A 25480-nucleotide genomic window follows, 5' to 3' on the forward strand; every position below is an offset into this window, starting at 1 on the left:
AAACAGAAGGCCTGCAAAATTTGTGGTTGACTTCATTTAAACAATGCAAGATGCAGAACATTAGGAAGTAAAAAAAAACCCAAACAACCAAACTCCTGCAGACAGAGAGTCTTCAGTTCCACTAAAAACTGGTTTTGGTTGATGCAGCTATTCAATTTCTGCAAACTTACGTCAGGATAAAGCAAGCCTATAGAATCAGTCCTTCTTTCTAGTGATCTGCACTTTCTCCTTTCCTTTAATGGGGAAGTAGAAATTTTTGTACAGTTTAAGATGTAAATATTATTGCACAGAGGCCTCCATTCAGAAGATCTTTTTTTTAAAAAGAGACATGAATGTAATCTTTTGAAAGAAAACCATCAAAATATTGAAATGGCCTTGCAAAATTGTGTCTGAAACAGCACTGAGAGAAAAAGTGTTTTAAACCACTGTTAATTACCAAACTTAAATACTGTCTGACAGGAGGCTACATAACCTAAACCTGAATTTTTGTGCCTGCACTCCAACTGAGGAAGCAGTACTGGCTTTATGTGAGAACCATTAGGACAGGAGTTTGTCGCTTCCACCAGACACCCAGAACACACCATCACCCCGTACATTAGAAGGAAGGGAGAAGGGTCCCCTTACGCTAAAGCCTCGCTTCATACTGGTTTTGCTTTGAAGCAGTTTACTCTGTACTGCACTTTGAAGGACACTGCAATGAACATGCACTTCATTGCTAATGTGAAATTTAACCAGCTAATGTGAGATTTCAGACATAAAATTTATTACTTCCTGCATTTGTTAGCTTTACAGTAAAGTAGCAGGACATTATCATTAATAATTTCTGGCATCTGATCAAAGTACAAAAATTTGGAAGCCTCCAAAATCTTAAAAAATATATAGATATATTGTAACAGCAGCAAATAATCTCATCAAAAAGAAAAAATGATGTACAGCTTTGACAACATAAATCTACAAGTTAAAGCTGCAGAAAAGACGGATGCGGGGGGGGTGGGGGGGTGGTGGTGGTGTTATGTTTTATTTCAGGAAGTCTCCTGGCAATCTTTCAGCAGCTACAAAAGGACAAGACCCATTTTATTCCATCTATTTTAGTATTCTCTGAATACCACAGAAGGCCTCTAATGATTTGTGCAACTGGTAATTATTCCATCTTTCTGGTTAGCCTGGAAAATGCCTCCGAAGCATGCCATATCCTTCTGTGGGGCATGGTGCTAAATCAGTCCTCAGTCAAGCCCTCAGTAAAACAGCTCTACTATTTCATAGGGGTTAAGGGCAGAAGGGACTATTCAATCATCTAGTCCCATCACCCACATTTCATGAAACATTACATTTCTCCCTCAATCCCACTTCAAGCCCAATGACTCTTTAAGACATGTCAGAAAATATTTGTCCTACAGGTGAAATGCCTGTAGTACACAGATGGCACTGATGCTGTAACACGATGGAGAACTGACAAGCTATGACCAGAGACCCAGCACATGACCAAGATACCGGCTTTTGGATACCACATGGACCAAGATACCTAATTTGGAGGGGAGAAGCAAATTCCCTCTAATGTCCAAATCTTATGACCGTGTGAGTAAAAAATGCCGCATCTTCCCCAAACCAGATCTCTCTGTACCAACCTCCAAGCTTTGACTGCCCCCCAGAGCATCTCCTCTGCTGCTGAGGGGAACTTCTGTAACTGCTGAGGGAAAAAAAATCCCAGCTAGAACCCCAACTCAAATATATTTGGCCAACAGTATCTCAGTTGCATTAAATCCTGACTTGGGCAGCTAAATCCACATGCATAAGATCCACTCACAGGCACCAAGCACAGAGCTGGGAGGGATATAAGCACACTGTGGAAACATAAGCGGTTCAGTTCTCTCCGTGGTCCATCATAACAGGAGGATGCGCAGGGGCTCAGATGGCAGCCCACAGAGCAACCCACTGCTCAAGAAAGGAGGGCCACAGCTACTGACCTGGCAGAGCCATCTCAGCAGTGTTTACAAAAAAAGGCCACAGAGGGTTAATTCAGAATCAAGCAGCCAAGAAAGCTGATAAACAGGTTTATTCTAAGAGTGCACCTCTGATATCTGTGTGTTATTTATGTTGAACCCCAAAGTAAAAAATGGGAAGTCTGCATTAAGAAAAAAACCAAAAAACTAAATAAATAAGAAAGCCGGTGATATCTGTGGAAGTTCTTTCATGCACTCACCTAAGGTTTCATTGTGATTTAAAACAGATGAAATCTAAAAAGTTAAATACCTCTAAAGAGCATGATTCTTCAAGGATTATATAACAATTATTTCCTGACATTTAATACACTCCTTTAAAAAAGGGTTGTTTTTTTTTAAAAAAAAAAAGTACATAAGCAGTGCACGCAACTCTGCTTCAGGAATTTGAATGGCAATCAGTCCACTGATTTTCTTAATCAGAATAAACATACTCTTTCCTTCAGACTGTTTTCTCATTTATCTCACGCTTCACACAGTATTACAGTGGAAACCATCACTTCTGCTGGATGAAAGAGCAATCCAGGATATTACCATGAGGAATATAAAAGATAACAAATAAATTTTAAAAAAACACCAAACAACCAACCCAAAGCTTTCAGTCTCTAAACATCTTTCGCTGTTTCCTGCCTTAGGTGCTGTTCAAATCCCTCCAAACTTCCTGCCCTCTCTGTTCACTTTCCTCCAACTGACAAGGCAATTCCGCCCAATTTGACTAATAGTCTATACAGGAACTTCTCCCTGCTATTTATTCACTCTCCTCATTTACTGGGGTGCTTGGACAGAAACCAAGTGCCTACATACTGTTCTCTCTTAATATGGATTCTTCTCTCAGTCTTTGCCAGTTCCTCCAGCACAGTGACACGTGGTGTTACGACTACTGAGCACTTCATTATTTGATATACTATAGCAAAGAATAATACCATGAAATGTTCTTGCCATCACATCTTATTCACAACTCCCGTACCTATGTACCTCCCTCATCCTTCTTTCCAAATTGCGGCTGGAGCAAGGCAGAAAGGTAACAGCTTTGTATTTCAAAAAGAAATGAGTGTACCCGGCACAGTCCTAGGATCAACATCATAAATTGGCTGGGAAAGGACAGACAGATACTAGCATGAACCTGCACTTCTTATGTGTCCTTAGTCTGGGACAAGCAGAAGCAGCCTGTTTTGTGCCAGGATGCTTATATGCTGTACAGGAGCAGCAACCAAGTCTCCTTTCTCCATTCCTGCCTCTCTGGACAGTGTTAGACATGCCTTATGGTCCAGACTGTGAAAAGATAGGTTCAGAAGCAGCTGCCCTGCAGCCTAAAGGTGAATGTTGTCAAAGTCTGATGGGTCACTGCCATCACTCCTGGTAGCAGCTGCTGGGTGGTACCACACCAATACCACCACCATGTAGAAGGTACCACAGGGGTAACCTCCGCGTTAGGAAAACCACAGCATCTCCATCCACTGCTAAAGATAGCTCAACAGTGACCCAGCTCCCCCCTTAAACAGGACTTAATTCTCTGAAATACCTTCATGTAGGGGACACATACACTCACTCTCCTCCCCATTTCTGTATATGATACCTTATACCCCCATCTTGTGGGCTTGCACTGTTCTAACAGTTAAATAAATACTTTTGTGTGGACAGGGGAGGGTAGAAAACGAAAAAACAATACACACTGCCCACTGAGAAGAAGGATGAGAAGATATCCTACCCATCTCTGAGGGGATGCAAAGGGACACTCTTGTGAGCTTTTGGAAGCCAGCTCTTTTTTGGCTATATAGAAGGTTCTTATGATTTTACAAGGTCTTTGATGGGAAAATTAAATATTTGCTATAATATTTAAAAAACACTTCAACAATATAAGAGGTCCTCGTATTGTAATCCAGAACATTTTCTTATACTTTGCAATTAGTTTTAAATAAAATTGCTTTGAATATAGTATTGTAGTTAATCCACAGTATTTCTGAGGTTAATGAAAACTCCCTTTGCTGCCAACGTACCAGAAAGGTCTAAATGCCTGTTCTTAGAACAAAAATGGTACAAGCTTTATATACAAGAACTAGATTATAAAAAAAACCCACCATACACAGTCACCCTGTCATTCCCATCCAAGTGTAGCCAATTTGTGGCAATTAGCACATTGTGCATAGCACAATTCATCTGGCTGTTCACTGGGATGCCAAAGAAATTCTGGGTGGCAGTTTGCATTAGAGCTTATCAGCAGTACTGACAAGGGATGCCTGTGCATCAGCAAACACCTTCTAAAACACGCAGCAGCTTGGCTGCTGTTTCCACCTGTCAGCCACTTTTCAGCGAGCTGGTATCAGGAAGGAGAACACTTAATCACAGCTCTCCAACAGCTAATATTAAAGGAGAGGGCAGGATGGCTTCTGGCAAATTAAAGTCAGCTGAAGTTATCACCCTTTCCCTCATGGCCACACTGCTCCCCACACCAGTGTGGGATAATTTTAATCCATTGCTGTAAGACAGCCACAGCTTTTGTTTTCTCCCATTTCAACTGCCTTTTGCATGAAAGGCTGGGGCTTAGCCAAGCGTGAGCTTGCAGAATTTTGGCTTGCTATTGCAGGATCTGATTTCCCAATCCATAATTTAACTTACACTGAATACTTACTATAAGGGTGTCCTCATAAAATATATTAGAGATGTAAAATTTCTAAACAGCACTACATTCTGTATTATTTACTTAGCAGCTAAAAATTTCTCTTGGATGCATCAAAGACCCCTTAACACAGAAAGATCTTAAATATAATGTATGTCATGGAGAAATTAGAATGAGAGATGGGGTCCTTCAGGAGCTGTGGTTCTCGGACATCCTGCTTTTACTGATTCCTTTTTACAGATCTTCAAAAGGTTTCAATCTCCTCCTCTTAAAAAAAGGAGGAACCCCCCTGCCCCTCTAAACATGACCTAGAACTCATTTTCCTTCAAGAACTTCACTGAAATTTATGATAGCGAAAATGCCTGTGAATTTCTACTTCATTCCTTCCTTCACTACTCCTGTGTCAAGACTATAAGCCTGATCTTCCCTTCAAACCCAGTTTCTCCACTAATATTTTTAAGAAATTACTGCATCAACAGCCTGACAAAGGCACCTTTGAGCAGCGTGAACAACTACAGACAGGGAGCTGGATTCAAACTTGTTGATAAATCAGTCTAAGAGGCACAGAATTTCAAAATTAATTTTCTTCTCAAATCCATTAGCAGATCTGAATAAATAAGTTTTGATAAACACAATACATTCTCACTGACCACAAAAAATACAACACTGAAACACACTCTAAAGGCACTCCCAGAGTTGTATGGAAATAAAATAGCTTCTTACAGCAACGTTTATACTGGCACACTGGATTGACGGAGAGGTAATTTTCAGATCACAGCAGCCACATGTTCTGAATTCAGTAGCTTCACTGCTCAGCATAAGCACTGTCGCAGAGTGCCAAGGACGTGACTAAAGGATAAGAGTCCGCATCCAGGAAGGGGGGCCACGCCAGCGTTACACCACCTGTCTGGGGCTGACCCCTGCATCCCGCAGCAGCCTTACGGGGCTCACTGCCCTCACACCCTACAGCCCTCCCACAGCCGGCAGTGGTGACTTCCTAGCAGCAAAGCCAAAGGAGATGGAGGATGCTGCTCTATCCTGGCAGAAGACAAACTTCTCCGATTATCTGGTCCTCAACAAAACCTAGTATGCCTTTGTCACACAACTGAGTGTTGCAGCGGTAACCTGGGCAGCTGCAACTCTTCTGCCCACTACGAAGCAGCAAAGAATCGCTACAAGAAGTGGCACAGCAGCTCAACATGTACAAGCATCCCAAAGAGGAAAAAGATCTATCTTAACTAACACTAAACGTTTAAACAAATGTAATATTGAAGCAGTAGAACAGACAATAAGCAAATCTGAGTTATCTAACACATACATGTATAAACCAAGATGAGGGAGCGTTGATCTGCTGGGGGGCAGGAGGCTCTGCAGGGGGGTCTGGGCAGGTTGAACCCATGGGCCGAGGCCAGCTGTAGGAGGTTCAGCAGGGAGAAGTGCCGGGTCCTGCACTGGGGACACAACAATGCCACAGGCTTCGGTACAGAGTGCTCCCGGACAGGGACTCCACCTTCCCCCTCACCTTTGGGGCTCTGCATTAGGATGCAGACACCCTGCTAAGACCAGGGATGGGACAGGAAGGCCTCTTGTCCCAGGCAGTGCCCCAGCAGTCCAACCTAGCTTCTGGAACAGAGCAGTTACAGATGCCAAAGGACACACCTTCGGTACGGTGCAGCGTCGAGGAAGACCCTCCAGCCCAGCTCTACACAAACTTCCCCAAGGTGAGAAACCAAGGTTCAAATTGTGCTGTGAGCAGGGCAGAGAGTGGATTTGAAATTGAACTTCTTCCCTCTAGTATTTTACTTATCAAGCTAACGACATTCTCCGACTTTCAGTCTGTGGGTCAGTGAACTGTAATTACATGCATTAAAAGGAAATATTTTTAAAGCACATCAATACAATAGTTGTGGAACAGTATCACCAGTGCTTCAGAACAAAAGCCCACACCACCATTTACATCTTTTATTCATATATTTTAGTGAGACTAAAAGCTCACATACTTTAAGATTCACATAAGACGTAACGTTGGATATGCATGAGGATCAAGACTGCCAGAGTTCTTACTATTCTCAGGATCTTGGATAAAATTAAAAAGATTGATGGGCTCTGGAAGAACCCTCCCTACACACACAGCACTATTTCAAGGTTTCCCATCTTCTGGTCTAAAGAGACAGAAGACAGAGTTACCAGGTTGGCCAGTTATATTCCTTTCCCTGGGGACTGTTTTAAAGCTGTTTGCCACAACTAGCAAAGTTGGGGGTTTTTTTTCATTCATGTTGCATCCACGCAGGAGGCAGAACAACACAAAGAAAAGTACCAATGTAACTGCAGTGGCGAAGGAAGACGACTCACTTAAACCAAACCACATACTCTCCAATCATTGCAAAATATTTTTTGTTTTGCTCTTCTTGTATTTGCATGGTGAGTGCTGCCACTTTGGGCATAAAACCCATCTCAAGGGACTGCACATAGCAACCCTTCCTTTCTGCCTCAGCCAACAGCACAAACCAGTACTCCACAGCAGAAAAGAGGCTCCCACTGGGAAGACTCCATGTGATGCTAATGACCTTCCTGTTCACAATCATCTTCCTGCTTTTGGGGACATAAGGAGGTAACAATTGTGCAGTTCTCAAAACATTTCAGATTTCTAATCTGTTTTGAAACGTAAGACAGACCTAAGATTGGACTTGAAGTACGTAATGATCTTCCTACCGTAAATGAGGACGTGTCTGAGCTAGCTACTATATTTTTCAACTGCATTCAAGAATTTCCCACTACGTACTATTGAAAAGTCTGATAGCTCTAGATGGAGAGGCTAGAATAACTACAGAGAGCATTTCTGCTGTCTGAGAGAAGGCTCGATGTGATTTCAAGTGAACAGTCGGTCACTATAAAAATGTTTTTAATAATGTGCTGGGCTACTCAGGTCCAAGCCGCATGTAAGAAGTACACACAGCCTCTAGGAATTTCAGTTATCAGCCACAGATTATGGTACCTGTGGCAAGCATGCAAGCAGCACTGAGTTTTACTTATCTATTGCAGCAAATGAATCTAACGAAGCTGATTCAATGACTTGGGGATTTCTAGAGAGAATGAGTCCTGAATAAAGTCATACAGCTACAACTTCACCTACATGAAACACACAGAAGAGTTAATAGGCAGAAAAAAGCTTCTAGCAAGGTAGTTTGGGGGGGGGGGGGGGGGGTGTTATTGCCTTTGCCTAAAGTATCATTAAATGATGGAGAGGTGGCATTATTTATTAATCAGGTTGTTAATTTAAAAATCTTGCTAGACTGTACCCATAAGAGCAAATGATTGCGCATAAGCATAGTGCTACAAATACAGAGTTTTATTTTGAATTAGGTTCTTGCAGTGTTAATCCATGATCTCCACTTTAGGATTAAATCCTTCCTATGCAGAACCCCTCGTTAATAATATCCACAAAATGCTCATAAATACCTATTAGGAGATGGCACCTTTCAGAAAAAGCACATAAAAGCTGTGCTCCAGAAATAATACTAATTTCTTGGGAGCCTGCAGATAGAATTGAAGTTACTAGTTTTGACCTCTGATGATTGCTGTCATGTGTGATAGCATTAGCAGAGGTATTCACAACTAGAACACTCCAGCAGGATGAACAGTTCCCAGTGCAGTGTTTCCCCCGTTCTCACAAGGCACATTTCTCACCCTGTATGCCAGAATCCAGATTTGTTTTAGTTACAAGACCATCTGCTTTTTGAAAGGCTGCTTTTTTTTTTTTTTGATGACAGATGGATGAGGTTCAAATTCTTGTAACCAGCAATGAATTTTTACATTTCATTGTCTCTGCTGCTTATAGTCTTGCTTTAATTACTTGAAAGAAAGAACTCTCATGGGGGGACAAAGAGTTTTCCAAATGCATGAAATTTTTAAACCAAAATAAGCATATAAAATAACTTTCTGATGCTTTAACTACAAATAGTCTAGCTCCAGGTTTGTAACCTAGTTCTGTAATCCTGTATTGGCTCAGGTTTCTCTTTCATGTCCCAGAATAAAGAGATGTGGAAGCAGAGGGAGTACTTTAAGGGGGCTATCTACAGTGTTATAAGCGTCATATTTTTTCCCTCAGAGTCTCACAATATCATCTGGCCCTTTCAGAGTCTTAGTTCTTGAAGTCTGGTGTTTGCAGAAGACCCACACTTACTTACAAAAAGTTCATGAAAAAAACAATAGATTTCTAGCCCTTAATACTTAAGGAATAAAAACTTCAGAAGATGGTAAACAGATTTATGGGTTTTGCTTAAATTCTTTCATGCTTTAAAAACCTTTCTATTTTTATTTCATATTTAATACCCATTTGGAGTGACAAGCTTGGAATAGTAAATAAACCTCCATGATACCACTGAAACATTCTAAGAGTCCCCGCTAATAGCATGCTGCCAAGCCTTGATCCACAAGCCATAAATGATACATCCACTAACCACAAGCACCCCACTACATACCCCAGGAGAAGGGAGGCATCGGGAAATGTGTCACTGAGACTAGTGGGATTTGGGGGTCCCCCATCGCTGACCGCAGCTGTATCAGGTTTGCACCCTGGCTCCAAACACTGCTGTTGCAGCACTCTCCGAACTATCCAGCTGCAACAAGGTCTTTTATCATCTCATACCAGCACACTCTTCATACAGCCTCTCTGCTGCCTTCTCCTCGTCTCACCTCATCCAGAGCGTGTATTCTCTCTTCCCTTGTCTCTTCCTCGGCTGCTCTCTCTTCATTGGCTCTCAACCACTTAATTTAACCAGCCACACCTGCACCTCATCTACATCGGCCAACGCACCGCCCCTGAAGCCAACCCACAGCTGTATATTATCAATGTTAATTAACCCAGCTTCATTCTTCTACGCATTGCTACATTGCCCTCAGCACTGCTTTACTTACTGCCACACGGTCAGGGACTGGGATTAACCATGAGCCCCTGCCAGTCATGAACGTAGCCCCCAAAACAGGATGCACGTTTGGATTAGGGAACGCTTCAAGCAGCTGAAAAGCCCCACATCGACTACTCCGCTATAACAGGAGACCTAAGCTGTGTGCAAACAGGGGATGGAGGAGAGCCAAAGAACAAATGACTGAGCAAAAGGCTAAACAATCCTATAGTTTACATCCTTACATTATGCCACAGACCCATTCCACCTGTGAAAATATTTCACTACATGTCATGTTTATATTAATTTCTTAAGAGTAAGTGCTGCCTGTACAGCTGCAGGCACCAGCTTCACCATGCGCCTGCAGCCGGCGTGACAGCCTCGCAGGTGCGTGCTGCTGGGAAGGGTCACATCCATGTCTCAAATCAGGCACAAATGCAACAGAAAAACTAAGCCCAGATCAAAACATTTGGAACCTCTGCTCTTTATTATTATTCAGTCACTATGGAGCCTTTGCAGGCTTCAGTCTTGATGTCAATGGAGTAACTGTTTCAAGAAAAGGGGGGGAGAAGAGGAAAGAAACTCTAAGGAGTAGAGGGAAGCCTGACAGCAGATACAGAAGTGTAATCCAAGGGGGAAAAAAAAGAAAACTGTTTTTTTGTTCCAGTCCCTTCTTGATTTCCCAGAAAAACCAAAAGCAGATGCTTAACTTACTGTTCTCATACTACTGTTTAGTGTGCCTTCATCTATTTCCTGATGTTATTCACGTTTTTCCCTCTCATTTACTAATAAAAGGAATGAAAGATCACAAATAACAGTCAGGGAAGAGTGACACATAACTGAGGCATTTTTCATCGTGTTAAAAAAGTAATTTTCAAGACAAAGTCCCTACTAACCACATTCTCCTCAGAGCAAATAAAATAACCTGCTCCTCATAATCAGTACAGTCTAGATGCTGCCAAGCCTTCTAAAACTACCTGATTTGGGATGTCAGTGGTTTTTTGGTGTTTTCTTTTTAAAATAACACTAAAAAAAACCCCAACCCACACTAAAACCAAGAAAGCACGTTTTATCTACACAAGAATTTTCTAGCACAGCCATGATGATTGTTCAACGTTCACATGCACTTTGTTGTATTCTGGAGCAATGACCATATTTCACACATTCTTTTTAAACCTTGATTAATCTAACAAAAAAAAAAAAAAAAGGTTAGGCCAGACGGAATCTCTGTATTGAGGACATTTCTCCTAATGTCATACTGGATCCAAAGTAGCCATGATATATACCACAGGAACAATTTATTTAAGATAGCAGTACAAGTGGTACAGAGAAAAGTATTTGAACAGCACTGACAAACTTCACTGCTATAATATTTTCCCCACATTATGTCTCATCATCAAAATTCCAGCACTGAATCTTTTTTTTCCTCTTTTTGAATGCTGGGATATGCCAAAGGTTAGTTTTAAAAGAAAACACCCACAGGGGTGGCTGACTGATACCTGCTGCCTTTTAAAACGTGTTGCCTGCCTGTGCATCACTCTGCTCCACCACATGCTCTCCTGCACCCAAGTGGCACCATCAGCACAGCATTCCAGCCCTTGCACCTCGCCAGACATTTTAAAGAAAAAAGTTTAATATAATTGCTCGCCCCCAACACTCAAAGGCCAAATAATCGCTAAATCCCTTAGCAACAGCTCAGCTCGTGGCAGAAACTCCCAGTGATCAGCAGAGGTGAAGCGATGCTGCTGATCTCTCCCAAGCTGTTGCCAGCAATGGGAAACCCATTAGCAGCTTCATAGCAGGTCCCTGGGCCCTCCTAAAAGCCCAAAAGCTGCAGGAATATTTCAGCCCAGAGGCAGGTGAAAATCTTAGGAGTAAAAACCAAAAAAAACCAACCCACCAAAACCCCAAAACAAACAGAAAACCCAGAAAGAAGCTGGTATGCTGACAGAAAACTGGGAGGGAGCTTCAAGGGAGAACGAAGAGACTTTGCTAGTGTGGAGCCCAGCCTCTCAGGACAATACAATGGTAGACAGCTTCCTTACTGGGATTTCAGTAGAAGACACAGCATTTCCACAGCTTGGGGAAGAGGGTGTAGAACTATCATCTCGGAGACCAGACACATTTATGTCTCCAATTACAATAGACATCTTTGTGTTCTCACCAAAAAATGTACCAGGGCAGTGCTAAGGGCTACAGAACGGAGGCTACAGTAAGTAGAAAATACTTTCCATGTTCCAGCATGGAAAAAATAAAGAAGAATATGGGGACTCTTCATCACAGCTGTGTCCAGCATGTCAGGATCCAGGAGCTCCTGAGAACTACATCTTGGAGGACAGAAGAAGGTATTAAGGGGTCTTGCGGTACTCTTGTTAAAGACCGTCTGCATCTCTCAGGATCTTGCAGTCTTCAGAAGAATAATTTTGCAGATTTTATCTTTTAAAAAAATCACATACGTATATATATATATATATATATTTACAAATGGCTGCAGAGATCGGGAAATACTCTCAGTGCCAAGTCTCTTCACTTGCCAGGTCTGTGAAGGAATCCAGACTGACCAAGTTTGCACATACAAATACTTTTCTATTAATGTTTTAAGAAACAGGGTAGAGCTTAAAAGGTCAGAAAACTGAGCATTTCCTCAGCATGCAGTTTCCTCCCATGCAGTACAATCACCTCACGAGAATATCTGCAATATAAGTATCCCATGACAGGATGGGCAAAGGTTACAGTCATCCCAGAAAGAAAAAAAAAATTAATAAAAAGGAGGGATGGGCTGATAGAGGGGTGCCATACAACTAGGATGTTCCCTCTTGATTAACATCCAAAGGAAGGTGAAAGCAGAAAAGAAATGCAGAAACCACACACCCCAGACACACACAAAAGAACATGGAGAGAAAACAGTCCTGAGAGCAACACACTGGCAAAGGCAGAATCTGTAAATTAAAAGAACTCTGCCTCATTCAAATGACTGAGAGAAAGTGAAAATTATGTATCAGGTATGCTTTGCACACTGGCATAAGAAAGGCAGGGTGCAAGTGCCTTACGTACACTGTCAAGGAAAGCCCATTTCCAAGTTGGGCACTTCCAAAACAAACACCCAACATGAATATGTATGCAGCGATAAGGACTCAGAAGGAAAACGTGAAGTGAAAAATACGATGTGACCCAGTAACACACACACATTCCCCATCGTCCCCAGGATAAAACAATAAATCTGAAAAACAGCAGTGAAAGCAATAACACCTTCTGAACATGCAGGTTTGGTAAGTGATGAGCATTTAGTGCAGCTAGCCAAATACATGTAGTGAATATCCCTAGCAGCAAGGGTAACAGCAATAAATAGCAAAAAACAATCACAAGATTCCCTTTAACTTCCTCATTTTTACAGGATTCTCCAAATACAAGCCTGGAAGCAGCATGGCGGATGGAGAGGTAGAGCAGTGCCAAGTTGACAAAACCTGAGCTGCTCAACAGCCTTCACCCCCAGCCACCCAGCTACTGCAGTGGCTTCTTTTCCTAAAAATCACCGTAGTGGGCTGCAGCAAAACTCCAGCTTAGCGCTGGGAAACTTCAAACTGAACTTCAAACTGTATGCTGCAGCGCCCCAGCCACATAACTGTTTCCATTGTGAGATCAGGTTGCCTAACAGATTCCTTTCGTTTGGTATAGCCGAACTAGCTAAAAACCACTTATTCGTATAATCAAGAATCAACCTGCCATGAATGCCAGTCTTGGCTGGATGCGAATCAACCGACACACACCTCAAACCCCCCAAAAAAATCTACCGCTGGAAAGTGCTCACACATAACAGCACCATTAAAAACAATCATAAGGCAAATTTCTACTGAATTAAACCCACACTATTCTAAATAAAATAAATGAACCGAACAATCAGCTGTGGAAAGCATTTAAAAAAATCTGGAAAAGATGTGTTTAAAGGAGATACTAAAGGTTGGAGTGGCATTAATCAGATTTAGAGGGGAAGACTAAGACACCACCTTCCCACACTCCACTTCAAAGCTTTACTGTCTCCCAGCTTGAGTTAACAGCAAAAATCCAAATAGGAGGTCACTTGTGAGTACTAAACCTACTTAAAAAAAATAGTAGTACTTCAGATTCAAGGAAGATGTCTTGCATAGACTCTGCACCTAGCAATAGCAGTAAGGTGAATTTAAACAGTCTATCTAAAGGCAGCCAATAACAAGGGCAAAGCATGATGAAGAGAAACAGCTTCAAGCACTTGAGATAATGATGATAGTTTAGTCTCATAAAACCCAGTGACAAGGCAACTCCATCAATCAGAACTCAAGATGAGAAGAGCAGGGGTTGCTGCCACCACCTACCGAAGAGGCAAGTAAGAGCGCAATCCCTCCAGGGGCACAGAGCACAAACGTGGCCCTCAACATGGTTATTCCCTGAACAGGACATGACCAGAAGTTAAAGTGACTGTTACCAGCATATTGGTGGTGCTCTGCTGACAATGATTTCACAAGCTGCTTCACTTCAACACGGGTGGCACAGCAATTCACATTGCAGCACAGCAATTCACGTCGCTTCACAGCAACAGCCATCACCCGCCACTGCTGCAGGTCCTCCCGAAGGAGCTGCCCCAGCGCACCACCCCTCTGGCACCACAACAACCAGCCTCAGTCTGAGTTATCAAGATCTACCAAAGTGGTCCAGTTCAACAAAGTAAGTTATTAGCCCTGATTGTGCAGACAGACTCCTCGCCCATGCAGTCTCCATTCCAGGGGAAAGCAGAGCAGGCTCAACAGACTGCCCTCTGAATTCATGGGCTTCTAGGCAGAAAAGCCTCTCCCTCTCAATCATATTCTTCCAAACAAGATGACAGGACAAGATGGAAAATAACTGGTTAATAGCATGACTTCAAAAGATCACTTCCCAAGAATCAGACTATTTTTCAAAACCAGCAGCATCTCCCCCCATTAATTCAGACACTGACAATAGATGACAATCACTGCATAAATGTGCTGGCACTTAGTAAAGCAGCTACAGTGGTAGACCAAAAAAGCAAGTATTTGGCCTCAGGGAATTCAGAGAATCAAAATAAATTCTTGTCAGAGTCTAAACTAAATCCAAAGGGCAACAGTCCATCAGTAATCTACAAGCTTCCTAAACCAAAAATCTGAGGAACCATCCCAGCATTGGCCTGTATTATGTACATAAAACAGGTTAATTTCTTCTCAGCTCTGCCTGCTGTATTCAGGCTCCAGACTCTTCAAGAGGATTCAGCTGCACTGGTTTTTGTTATACAAAACCATATTTAATATTTCTTCATTTTGAATATATCTCTCCTTCCTGCCCATACATGCAGTTAAAGCAAACTCTCAGATGCCAATCGGTAGTTTAATCGTTCTCCCCCTTGGACACACAGCACAGCTGGATTAATTCCTAGAGACTCCCCTTAGACCCTTGGGACTCCTTGTCAGGACTATCAGGATAAGGATCCAGGTCTGGAAGTCCACAATTGTGTCTAACAGCTGATAACCATCCATAAACCCACAACCACTGGACACGTAAATATCTAGATTTATGCCCAAAGATGAGAATTGTAAGCCACATTTGCTGTGGCTCAGCAAGACTCCCTAGCAGACATACTGATCTATACGCTGATAAAATCATAAAAACGACCCTGTTCCAATTCAGACACTAAACACAGCCAAATGCCTTTCTTAGAGGGTCAGACAGGAGGTCCCAGCTACCCACTACACCTTAGTTTTGCAGAAGGGAAATGATTCAACCAGAGTACCACATAGAGAGTAATTATTTATAACAGGTAACATCCCCTAACAAATTTTAGCAGTACATGGAAGATGTGATGGGGCTCACGGTGTGTGAAACAAATCAACACAGTTCATGGCAGAAAACCCAGAAAAACCACAACAGTCTTCAAGAAACGTTATTTTTAAAAGAGGGGAGCTGGAGGATGTTTCAGATGCACCTCCTCTAACCTATCTTCCCTGCCCAAACGTTTACCTTTTGTATATGAAAAAAAAAAGGGGGGGACAATGAAGGGACAACTCACATCTTAGGGAACATTTTCAACCCCTATTAACTCTGCCTCTATATCCTCCCCATCTACCAAACACATAACCACCTCTCCAGAGGAAGCCGTCTCCCAAGCACATCAGAAATAAAAAAAGCCACACGTGCATCCATCACTAGCTAGCAGACCTTCTTCCGATGTACAAGAAGCCAGGAAAGCATGGTAAGATGCACTAGAAGGGGCCGATGAAAGCAACCCATACCACCAGGTTTGTCACAGATACCACTGTGTCCGAACACAGGAGAGATGCAGGCAGTGTTTTCTACACCAGGGACGAGCTTTCACACTTACCCAGCTCCCTACAGGGGAGCGCCACGCTCCAGCGGGGCGGCCGGGTAGCTCTGCCATGAGGCATGCCGGGGCATCCCAGCACAGTGGCTGCCAGCAAGCTGTGGCTTCGGGAAAACCTAAAACAGAAAAAAAGTGAGTCAAGAGTGAATGTGCCGAAGCCGCTTTTGAAACCGGCACACACAGCTGTGGCATCACCACAGCTGAAAACCCTGCAAAACACATCAAGGTTGACTAACCAAACATTGTTTGTTAAAATGCAATTAAAGCTGGAAGTATGAGCAATTTAACAGCTATACACACCAGAAAATAACCCTCTGATCTCAAAACCAAACGTTTTTAACCCAGCAGCAATCCCCTGCAGCAGTTGTTAGCAAACAGACGATCCGAATTTTAAAGGGTACCAGCTACCCTTTAGTGTCTCATCACAAGGCAGAGTTGATACATGCCTGAAGAAATTGTGAGCTCTCTGCATTTGTAATACTATCAGCTTTGTTTCACCAAAACAAATGAATGAATCCTGGAAATGAGCAAGTTACTTTTAGTCATTTCAAATAAAATGTTATACCTAGAAGCAAGAAAGTTTAGAAGAACAGTAACATTATTTACCATCATTCAAGAATAATGAGTTTAAAGATTATGCAACTGATGTGATTTAGGTCCAAGGTGATAATACCTTAAAACAATAAGCATCATTCAAAGTACACCAATTAATGTGAATCTACCAGAAGGCTGAGATATAATTATACAATTTGCTCTTTAACTGGCATGTGACAGTGATTTAAGTGATATTTCCTAAGCTTAAGGCCAACAGTCCATATTCACAAAGTCTGGTAGGTTGATGATTGCAGCTTATGCTCTCTCAAGACTTCAAAGCAAAAGTAGTTTTAGGAACACTGCTTAACAGCAGGGAATCTCTGGTCACATCTGAAACCCAGTGGCTGCATTAGTGAGTCTCAAACTACCCAAACAGAAAGCAAAAGGCAGAATCTCAGTGCCTCTGCCTCTCCTTGCTTCAGTTTCCCAGCGAAAGAGTGCCACGCTGGAAAGATGCTTTATTATTGCCTCCAACATCCGCATCAAGATGCACAAGTAGCATTTTTCAGAACAAGCCCAGACAATCCATTAAGAAGAACCACAGATTCACATCTATGTTTAAAAGGGCTGAACTTGAACACATACAGGTAAGTGAACCAGCAGAAGGAAGAGGAGCCAGAAAGTGTTGCTGGGTTTATGTCTTCCAAATGGAGAAGAGCAACACTGCTTATTTAAACCTGAATGCAGTCTACGCAATCACCACTGGCATAATCAAAATATTTTGTATAGACTATACTTGACTAAATTAGGTTATTTTTCATTATAAAGCTGGAAAAGAATAACTGGTTTTTAAAAAATCATATAAAATATCATTTATCCAAAGACTGCTGTAGTTTGAGGACAACACAGTTCATTCTTCATACAAAACAGAAGAGGCTAAATTGCTTGAACACAAAAGATAACGCAAATTCAACTACCAAGTTGTGCCCAGCAACTCTGTAATAATTGCATACAGAACACAAACATGCTTTGTTGAAAACTCATAATATCTAATCAGCTATAATTGTAAATTTTATTTTTCAATTGTAAATTACCAAGGGAACTAACTAGAGAACAGGGGATGTAAAATAATATTCTAGCTGGGGATATTTTGTTAGCACATAAGCCTCTACCCACCCCTTCTCTAATGCCTGCAAGGTTCCTCTGCTTCTGAACTTATTTTAATTGTTAGCTTCTCTTTGAAGGTATTTCAACTATAATGCGAGCAACACTAATGAATTCTCAGCTCTGTGTTATTTTTCCCAAAACAGTTTTTTACATCATCTACAAATTTGGAAGCTGAGAGGTAGTTTCTATGCTCATGTGCAGCTCTGTTTCTGAGGAATGTCAATATTCTTTTCAAGTGAGAGGTTCCAAAGCTTCTGAACTAAAAAGTCCAGGATCCAGCCGGTGGCACGGCCCAGGCAGCACCACACCAATGTGCTTCACACCTCTCCTTTACAAGGTTCATCCTTTGGGCAAGCAGATTTGGTAATTCACACTTGCCTCTGCCAACACTTATTTTTCAGCTGCACGAGTAGTTACCCCCATCCTGAACTCCCAACCCACCATCAAGAGCTGCACTAAAGACACGACATACCAGGTGCCTCAGCAGAACACAGGCAGCAGTTGCCTCCTGCTTACAGCATCCAGACACCACGGCTCCTACTGTTTAAGGGACACTTCTGACATTGTCCCATGTCATGCCTTCCCTGTGACGGCATCTGACTACGTTCTGCCACTAATTGAGGCCCCACTATGACAAGGACCCTTCCAGAAGGGAACAGGCAGTGGGCAGCACAGCTTACTCCTTTGCCTCCCGCTCCAGTGGTGACCAGCAGACCTTTCAGTGAAGGAAAACCACTGTCAGCTACATCTGTAAGCTGAACTATCCAAAACTATTAAATATAATTTTAAAAGGGAATAATGTAAGAAGAGAACCAAAGGATACTGGCCTGCCTTATGAACAGATTTATTTGTATTTATTTTAAATAAGCTTAAATGTGCTGCTTTGAGGCCAGCAGTCAAGGGAGCCAATGCCTACTTTTACCAGCTCTGCTGCGAAAGCCACGCCAAGCTCACTGAAAATGCAAAGACAAACAAAAAGCCAGAAATTCCCTCCATTCTGCAGCACTCTGACAAACAACGTATAGATGGGTGGAAGAATTAAGCCATAATTAGCAATCTCATTGACCCAGGTAGTCACCTTGTGTTCTTTAAAAAAAAAAAAAAAAAAGGCAAGCATTTCCAGGTTGTAAAAAAGCAAAGACAAAATGTCACTTTTCTGAAAACAGCAGTTGACAATTTTATACAATAAATAATGCTATTTTATAGTATCAAGTACAACATCAGCAACACAGTAAAGTTAACATATTAACACTGACAGAGATTATCTCTGTTCTCCATTAATCTGCATTCTTTACAGATGGTTATTTATGAAAATTAAGCATGAAGCTGAAAGGTTATCTATGGCCATATTAGCAAACATCTGCTTACGATTCCGATTTTGTGTTTGCATGCTATTCTTGGAAAAGCAACCATTTTCAAGAAGTACCAGATGTGACCAAGTGTTCTTAATCGTAAAATATTCATTTTACCAAGATAAAAGTTCAGCAAGAAAGCAGAGCCAGGAAAGAAATCATATTATCTGAACACAGCAACTGACTTACACTGCCGCTGCTGAATACTCCAGGGGTAAAGTGTTTCTGAAGAGGAAAAAAGCAGTTTATTTAGTGTGCCACTACAGATAATTACTCTTCATTTTTAAATATGAAACATTCAAGGAAATAAACATGAACTCAGTTTCAACTTTAAAGCAGAGAAGTCACATACTACATGAACGGAACCACCTCTATGCTCTCGGGCAGAGGGATTCTGAGGGTACCCTTCAATCCCCAGTGGTGGGAGCTCAAGCAGTCTTTCACAAACCAACTTCAGGGATCTTGACTTGCTCCCCAAATGACCTCACCAAGATCTCTCACCACCCACAATAAGGAAGAAGCGGTTAACTTTCGGCTAGGAAGGTGCTGCAGGCAGCAAGCTCTCTTTCGAAGGAGATTCAAGGAGACCGAAGCAGAGAGAGCTGAGGATGGAGGGATTGTTCAGTTCTTTCTTACAGCCTCACTATTCTTAATTTAGTTCCTAAAAATAAAAGTTTCTGTACCATCAAAATATTTGTCCATTTTATAAGTGCACTCTTTGAATGAATACGACTGTTAATCCAAAAGAATTTTTTGAAGTGTCAATATATTTGTATAAAAATACAAAATGAAATATGTACCCATATAGCTCAATTTTACATACATACATATACACACACATTTACAAACATATATATACACACACACACATTCTGTTTATAAATTATCATGGAATCCTGTCCTTGCAGAGACAGTGCTTCTGAAATTGAAGAAAAGAAAAAAAAAAGAGAAATGTAATAATGAAATACTGAAGTGAAGGATTACAAGCTCAACCAACAATATTTATTGGTCTGATTTGGAGAATTTATTACAGAGTGACTTTTTAAATAACAGATCCTGAATAGCAAAAGAAAAAAGAAAAAAAAAATCCAGCCACATGACTACCACCCCCAGTATTTCAGACTAACTCTACTAGGTTTGAGAATTACTTTTCTGGTGAGCCCCTTGTGCAAAATTCTGAGCAATGCACCTAATTTACATTCCTAATAAGTTTTCAAAGGAACACGATACCATGTAAAGATTCAACTTTGGGAAAACTCAGCTTTCTCAAATACCATATGACAAGAAAACATTGTACTGCCAAACTTACGTTCAGTCCACAGTTCTTCTAGATTTTTTTTTTTTTTTTTTTTTGGGGGGGGGTGTTGTTTGTTTGTTTTTAAATTAGCTCATAGATTTAATTTAATCCCAGACTGGCTAAATAGCAATGCTCATAATGTTTAAAGTAAAGCTACAGATGACAATCAAAGACCTGCATTATTAGTTGATGTTGCTTATACATTCTTTTATGTGAGGAACACCGATTACCACAAATCCCTTTAATATCAACAAGCCATAAATTATCTCTTTACCTACAGAAAAAGGAGTGTGATATGGAAGACTACTGTCTCTTAAGATATCATCTTAGAACCTTTTCATGTTCTATTTAGGACATACACTGAATATATAATTTGTATTTGAAGATTTTTCCACTGGACGAAAATATTTCTTAACAATTCAAATTCTTATATGACATGGCTTCTTGTGCTGGAACTTCAAGACTACAAATTATAAACCTCAATGAAATAGAGTAAAATGCTGTATTCTGAATCTCCATGGTAATTTTTATAATTAAACTTTTCATTTAGGAAAAAAAATATATGCCCACATTTTTTAATTTGTAATATATACTTCCTATTACTCTTTCATTCTATATCTGATTCCCCTCTAAGACACTCACCTTCAAAAAGGTCTAGAAGCTTTTTCCCCTCAAATATTTATCAAACTGTGTTTTTTAATGCTGTGTGTCTCCTACCCGAAACACCAGTCTTTTGGCAGAAGACAGACCCTTAACTTCAGTTGTTTAGATTGTAGCACTTCCTGATATAGCCAACAAACAGGTAGACAGAAATCAGAAAATTCATTTCAAATAAGAGAATTTGCGGTCAAAATGTTGAGATTTAGGTATATTAAAAAAAAAAAAAAAGCAAAAGAAAAAGAAAAATCCAGCTATTTTAAATTTGCATTAAAAACACTAATGTATTTCAGGATTTTGCTTTGCAGAAGAGGCAGAAGCCAGCTCCTTCTCAAGATACTCCTGTGACTGGGCAGCACAGTCTGCTCCTAAATGACATGATGCGGAAAGCAAAGAAAGGTGATGAACAGCACAGGTTAGAATACCTGAAGACTAGTTTAATGGTGAATAAGGAGATTATCAAAGAAAATTAAATTCTAAATGTTAAAGCTTTTTCGTGCACCTCAGAAAACATGAGCTGCCCAGTTCTTCCATGGCTCTGCAATGCTTTCACACATTTTGCTTTTCACTCTCCTGCCCCATTAGCTCACATGCATTTTTAAGACTCAGATTAAGGCTCCCCAAAGGAAACACACCATTCTCAGTGCAAAGCCCTGGAAAGTGCAAGGGTTTGAGCGTGGCAGCCAGGTGGAGGCCAGCAGATCCCCACCAAGTTGCAGTCAGGGTGCTCACCAAACCCCCATGTGCCCCAGCTATCACCTCCCACCCTGCTCTTCCCAGCACCAGAACGGGATTTTGGTCTGGGCCAGATGCAGGCTTTTGTTTTAATATTTGGGATCTGGAGAAGATTACTCACCACCACAATAAGCAGGAGAAAAGAAAAAGAAAAACTAAAGTGTATTTTTCCCTCTTTGCTTCCCCTTCCCTGAAGTACAAGAATTCACACAAGGGGCAAATGATGCAAAAATCTGCCACTGCACATACAAGAGGCAGGTCCAAGAACTGCCCTGAGAGAAGGGGACTCTGCTGAGGGGCAAGTGATGCCGCATTATGCTATATGATATGTAACTACGGGAACTGCATAGCACAATGTAAGCTGGGAAGAGCCCGTTTTCCCTCCCATCCGTGGGCCAAGCAGAGATGATGCCAACAGCTGCAGAACAAAACACAGGGCATGCCGTACGCTACCCAGGCAGGCAGGAACAGCTCAAGGACTCTTCCTGGGACAAACGGGAGGAACATAATGAGAAAACTGCAGAAACAGACACAGCAGCAACAGAGAAAAGGCAGAGGAATAGAAACACGAGAAATCAACAAGCAGATTAAAATGATTCCAGGTCTCTTCAGCAATGATGCGTGCTTCTGTAAACAGAAGTTGCTCTTAACATACTTTCCACTTGAAATTAATTCCAGCAAATGGAAGAGTAAAGCAGAACAGCTTCCATTTTGGATACGTGAAAGCATCCAAATGCTGTTCCTTACACATCTCTGCACCCTTGACATCACTTCAGGTGTAAGCCCAGGGACTTAACACCCCAGGCAGATGGGTAAGTCGCGTACACACACACACACACACGTACACAAGTGGTACATCAGTTGCTGTGCACAAGAACATCTGCACTTAGCTAGGTGCCTTGAAATCAGAAATCTAGTCAAGAAAAGAACTGTTTTCAGCAAACAGAAAAGCCATAAAGCTATTCTAAATTTAGACAGTTTAGATCTCTGCTGTTCTTTGAAATTCTTTGGGATAAAGAACACCTTTACTGAATTCCTCTTGTGTAAGACAGAGCAGACAAGCAGTTAAACACTTGCAGAAAATGGGAGTTCCCTTTGCGGGGGTGAGCAACAGAACCCCATTCAGGATTGCCTCCAACTAGAACAATCTACCAAAGCAGGGAAAGAATAAATGAGATTTTTTTTTAATATTTTATTTTTTAAAATGTTATTCGAATTTAAATATTTACATCACCATACTTCATATATTTAAATCTTAATAATTTTCAGCTTCCTCAGTGCCCTTTACAGATATTTGTTCAGAATTTTAAAAATGTGAGCCATAAAAACAAAGCTAGTAAGGAAAAAGTAAAACTTCATCGTTCGTGAAAAGTTGCCAGCAACTCCAGAAGCCTGCTCCATGCCTGCAGCCTGCATAAGAAAGGGACCCTTGTTCTTGCCCTGCACACAACGCCCCACGGAACCTCTGCAGCTCTGCTGGACACATACAATGGCATTGACCCCAGGGCCCCACAAGCGACAGCGCTACGGCGCAGATGTCCTGCCAAGGACAAGTCCCATCTTGTGCGCTCAGCCAAGGGTGGCAAGGGGCGCAGCCAGGCACGGGGCAGAGCCCCTTGCCGCCACCCCTGGGGCAGAGCCCCCCATGGCCGAGGCCTCGGCAGCCGCCCAGCCCACTCCCAGCCCACGCACCCCATGTCTAGGAAGGGGCAGCGATGCCGACCTCCCGCCCACCCCACAGACCCCCAGCCCCCACCGCCCTGCAACCGCAGCCACCCAGCAGAAGTGTGCTGCTTCTCAACCCTCCCAAAAACATGAACGGAGTTTGCTCCTTCCTAGAAGAAAAAAAAAATAAAATTCAGCAGTTAATTGCTGTGCTGGATCCTAGTGAACAGTCCAATTTATTGTGAATGATATAAAGCATTCAGAGGTCTGGTCTTTACTGAGCAATCTACAGACCAAGTTCTGTGCCAGAGACCATAAAGAGAATCCCATAAAAGAATTGGTTATAAGACTTGCATTATGAAATTACAAAAGTACAGTAATAGGAACTTAATACCTACCAGAGGCAGTTAGTTTAACAAGAAAAATGGTAACATTTAGCATTAACAAGACAGCACCTTGAAACCAGTAAAATATGAGTTAACATACCAGTAAATCTGCACCTACAAGTAACCGAGGAAGACACCTTTGTCAGGTAGACACAGAAGAAACATTTCTCATGTTAGGTATACACTTTTTAAGGTTAAAACAAGTTAAAAGAGAATTAATGTGCCTACTGCATAGTTTGGAAACTTTTAGGTATCATATTGTAATTCAATACTAACATCAGAAACACCGAAACAATACACCGGTCAAACAACTCTAGTGCACACTGGTGCTCTGTTAACATTAAAGCAAACATCAAAAGGAAGAATCTCACACAGTCTCATCTGCCTCCAAGTTTTTGCCCCCAAGTTTTCCCTCTGTGAGCTCCATCCATTAGAGCTGAGAGAGGAGCTCAGACACGAGGCTGCGTGCAACCCCTGCCTTTTCAACAGCTGTGTCATTTAGCTGCTTTGAGGACAGTTAATGATGCTTATTAGCACGCTGACAGCTGATGTATCCATCATTAATGCCATTAGTGAATACAGCAGCAGTGAGAAACTTCACAGCAGCACTGATAAAGCCTGAGAGACTGCATCTCCAAATGGTGAGCACTAGCTCAGTGGTATCAGTGCTCAATCGCCCCCTGTTCCTCATCATCACCATCTCACTAAAAATTGGAAATAGCTTTATAGTTTCCTGCCCCCATGAATGTTGAAGTTTGTCCATCCAGCTGCAGAGTTTCAACAGAAGACACATAAATAGCCCTCAGCAACTTAAGATACTAGGTTAGGAGATGCGGGTTTAAATCTACCTAGACTGAGGCATTGCTGAGCATCTTTCCCATTTTCATGCCAAGTGATGCTGGACGTGGGAACTAGGTGCTCAAGATCACCACTCACATGACACCTACTACAGAAGAACTGCTAGTTTGAAAGGCAGCAACGTACAAAGTAACTTGAAACACTACTGAAAGTACTTCCAACTAACCTGCTTGTCTTTGACCTAAAAATTACCCAAACTATTCATAATCAGTTCCCAAGTTTCAAAGGAGCAGAGGTAAGTCAACAACTAAATGTTGGCTTTTCTAGCTGCACAACACAGCCACAAAGCTTCAGGAACTAGGTCATCATCTCAGCCTCACGTACTGCTTTGCAAATGCTAGACTTTGGACTTCTTGCACACCCAATACTTGGCATTGCCTCCGACAGCCTGTCTCCATGGAGCTTAGGTATCAAACATAACCCATATGCAGCATTTCCTCACTCTCGGCACCTCCTGCCCCAGGAAGTGGGTTTTAGCTTTTTAGCTTGGATTCTGAGGCACCCAACTTCTCTGCATGCAGAAGAAACAGCCCAAGCACATAGGTCGAACCCTACGTCAGGGAACTGACTCTCTTCTTCCAAAAGCAAACTGAAAAACCTCCTGTTAGGCAACACAATGAAGGTAAGATCTAATGCAGAAGCACACACCAATCATACAGGCTGGAGAAACATGCACCCCATAAAGCTATTTTCCCTGTGAGGAGAGTCAAGGAGCAGCACAGCTTGCCCCGAGAGGCTGCGCAGGCTCCATCCTTACATTTTTTCAAGACGTGACCAGATCAAGCTCTGAGCAACCTGGTCTGATACCACAGCTGCCCCTGCTGTGAGCAGGGGGCTGCTCTAGAGATCTTCTGAGGTCCCTTCCAGCCTGATTTATCCCATGATTCCTTACAATACATGCCACAACATGTCATGCAATTGGATCTCGATGTTATTCTAATCTCTGG

General features: G+C 41.9%; 1 protein-coding gene across 1 annotated transcript in view; it reads right to left on the reverse strand.

Annotated features, from left to right (window-relative positions):
• Positions 1-20265, reverse strand: part of KIAA1217 — a 350277-nt gene extending 330012 nt beyond the window's left edge. The window contains exon 1 of the mRNA XM_080384817.1: positions 15883-20265. Within this exon, the coding sequence (XP_080240943.1) occupies positions 15883-15946 (64 nt within the window). The 5' untranslated portion in view covers positions 15947-20265. The remainder of the gene's footprint in view (positions 1-15882) is intronic.
• Between the last annotated feature and the right edge of the window lie 5215 nt (positions 20266-25480).

This window comes from Falco punctatus (assembly GCF_963210335.1).
Source record: "Falco punctatus genome assembly, chromosome: 4".
In the NCBI taxonomy this organism is placed as follows: domain Eukaryota; kingdom Metazoa; phylum Chordata; class Aves; order Falconiformes; family Falconidae; genus Falco; species Falco punctatus.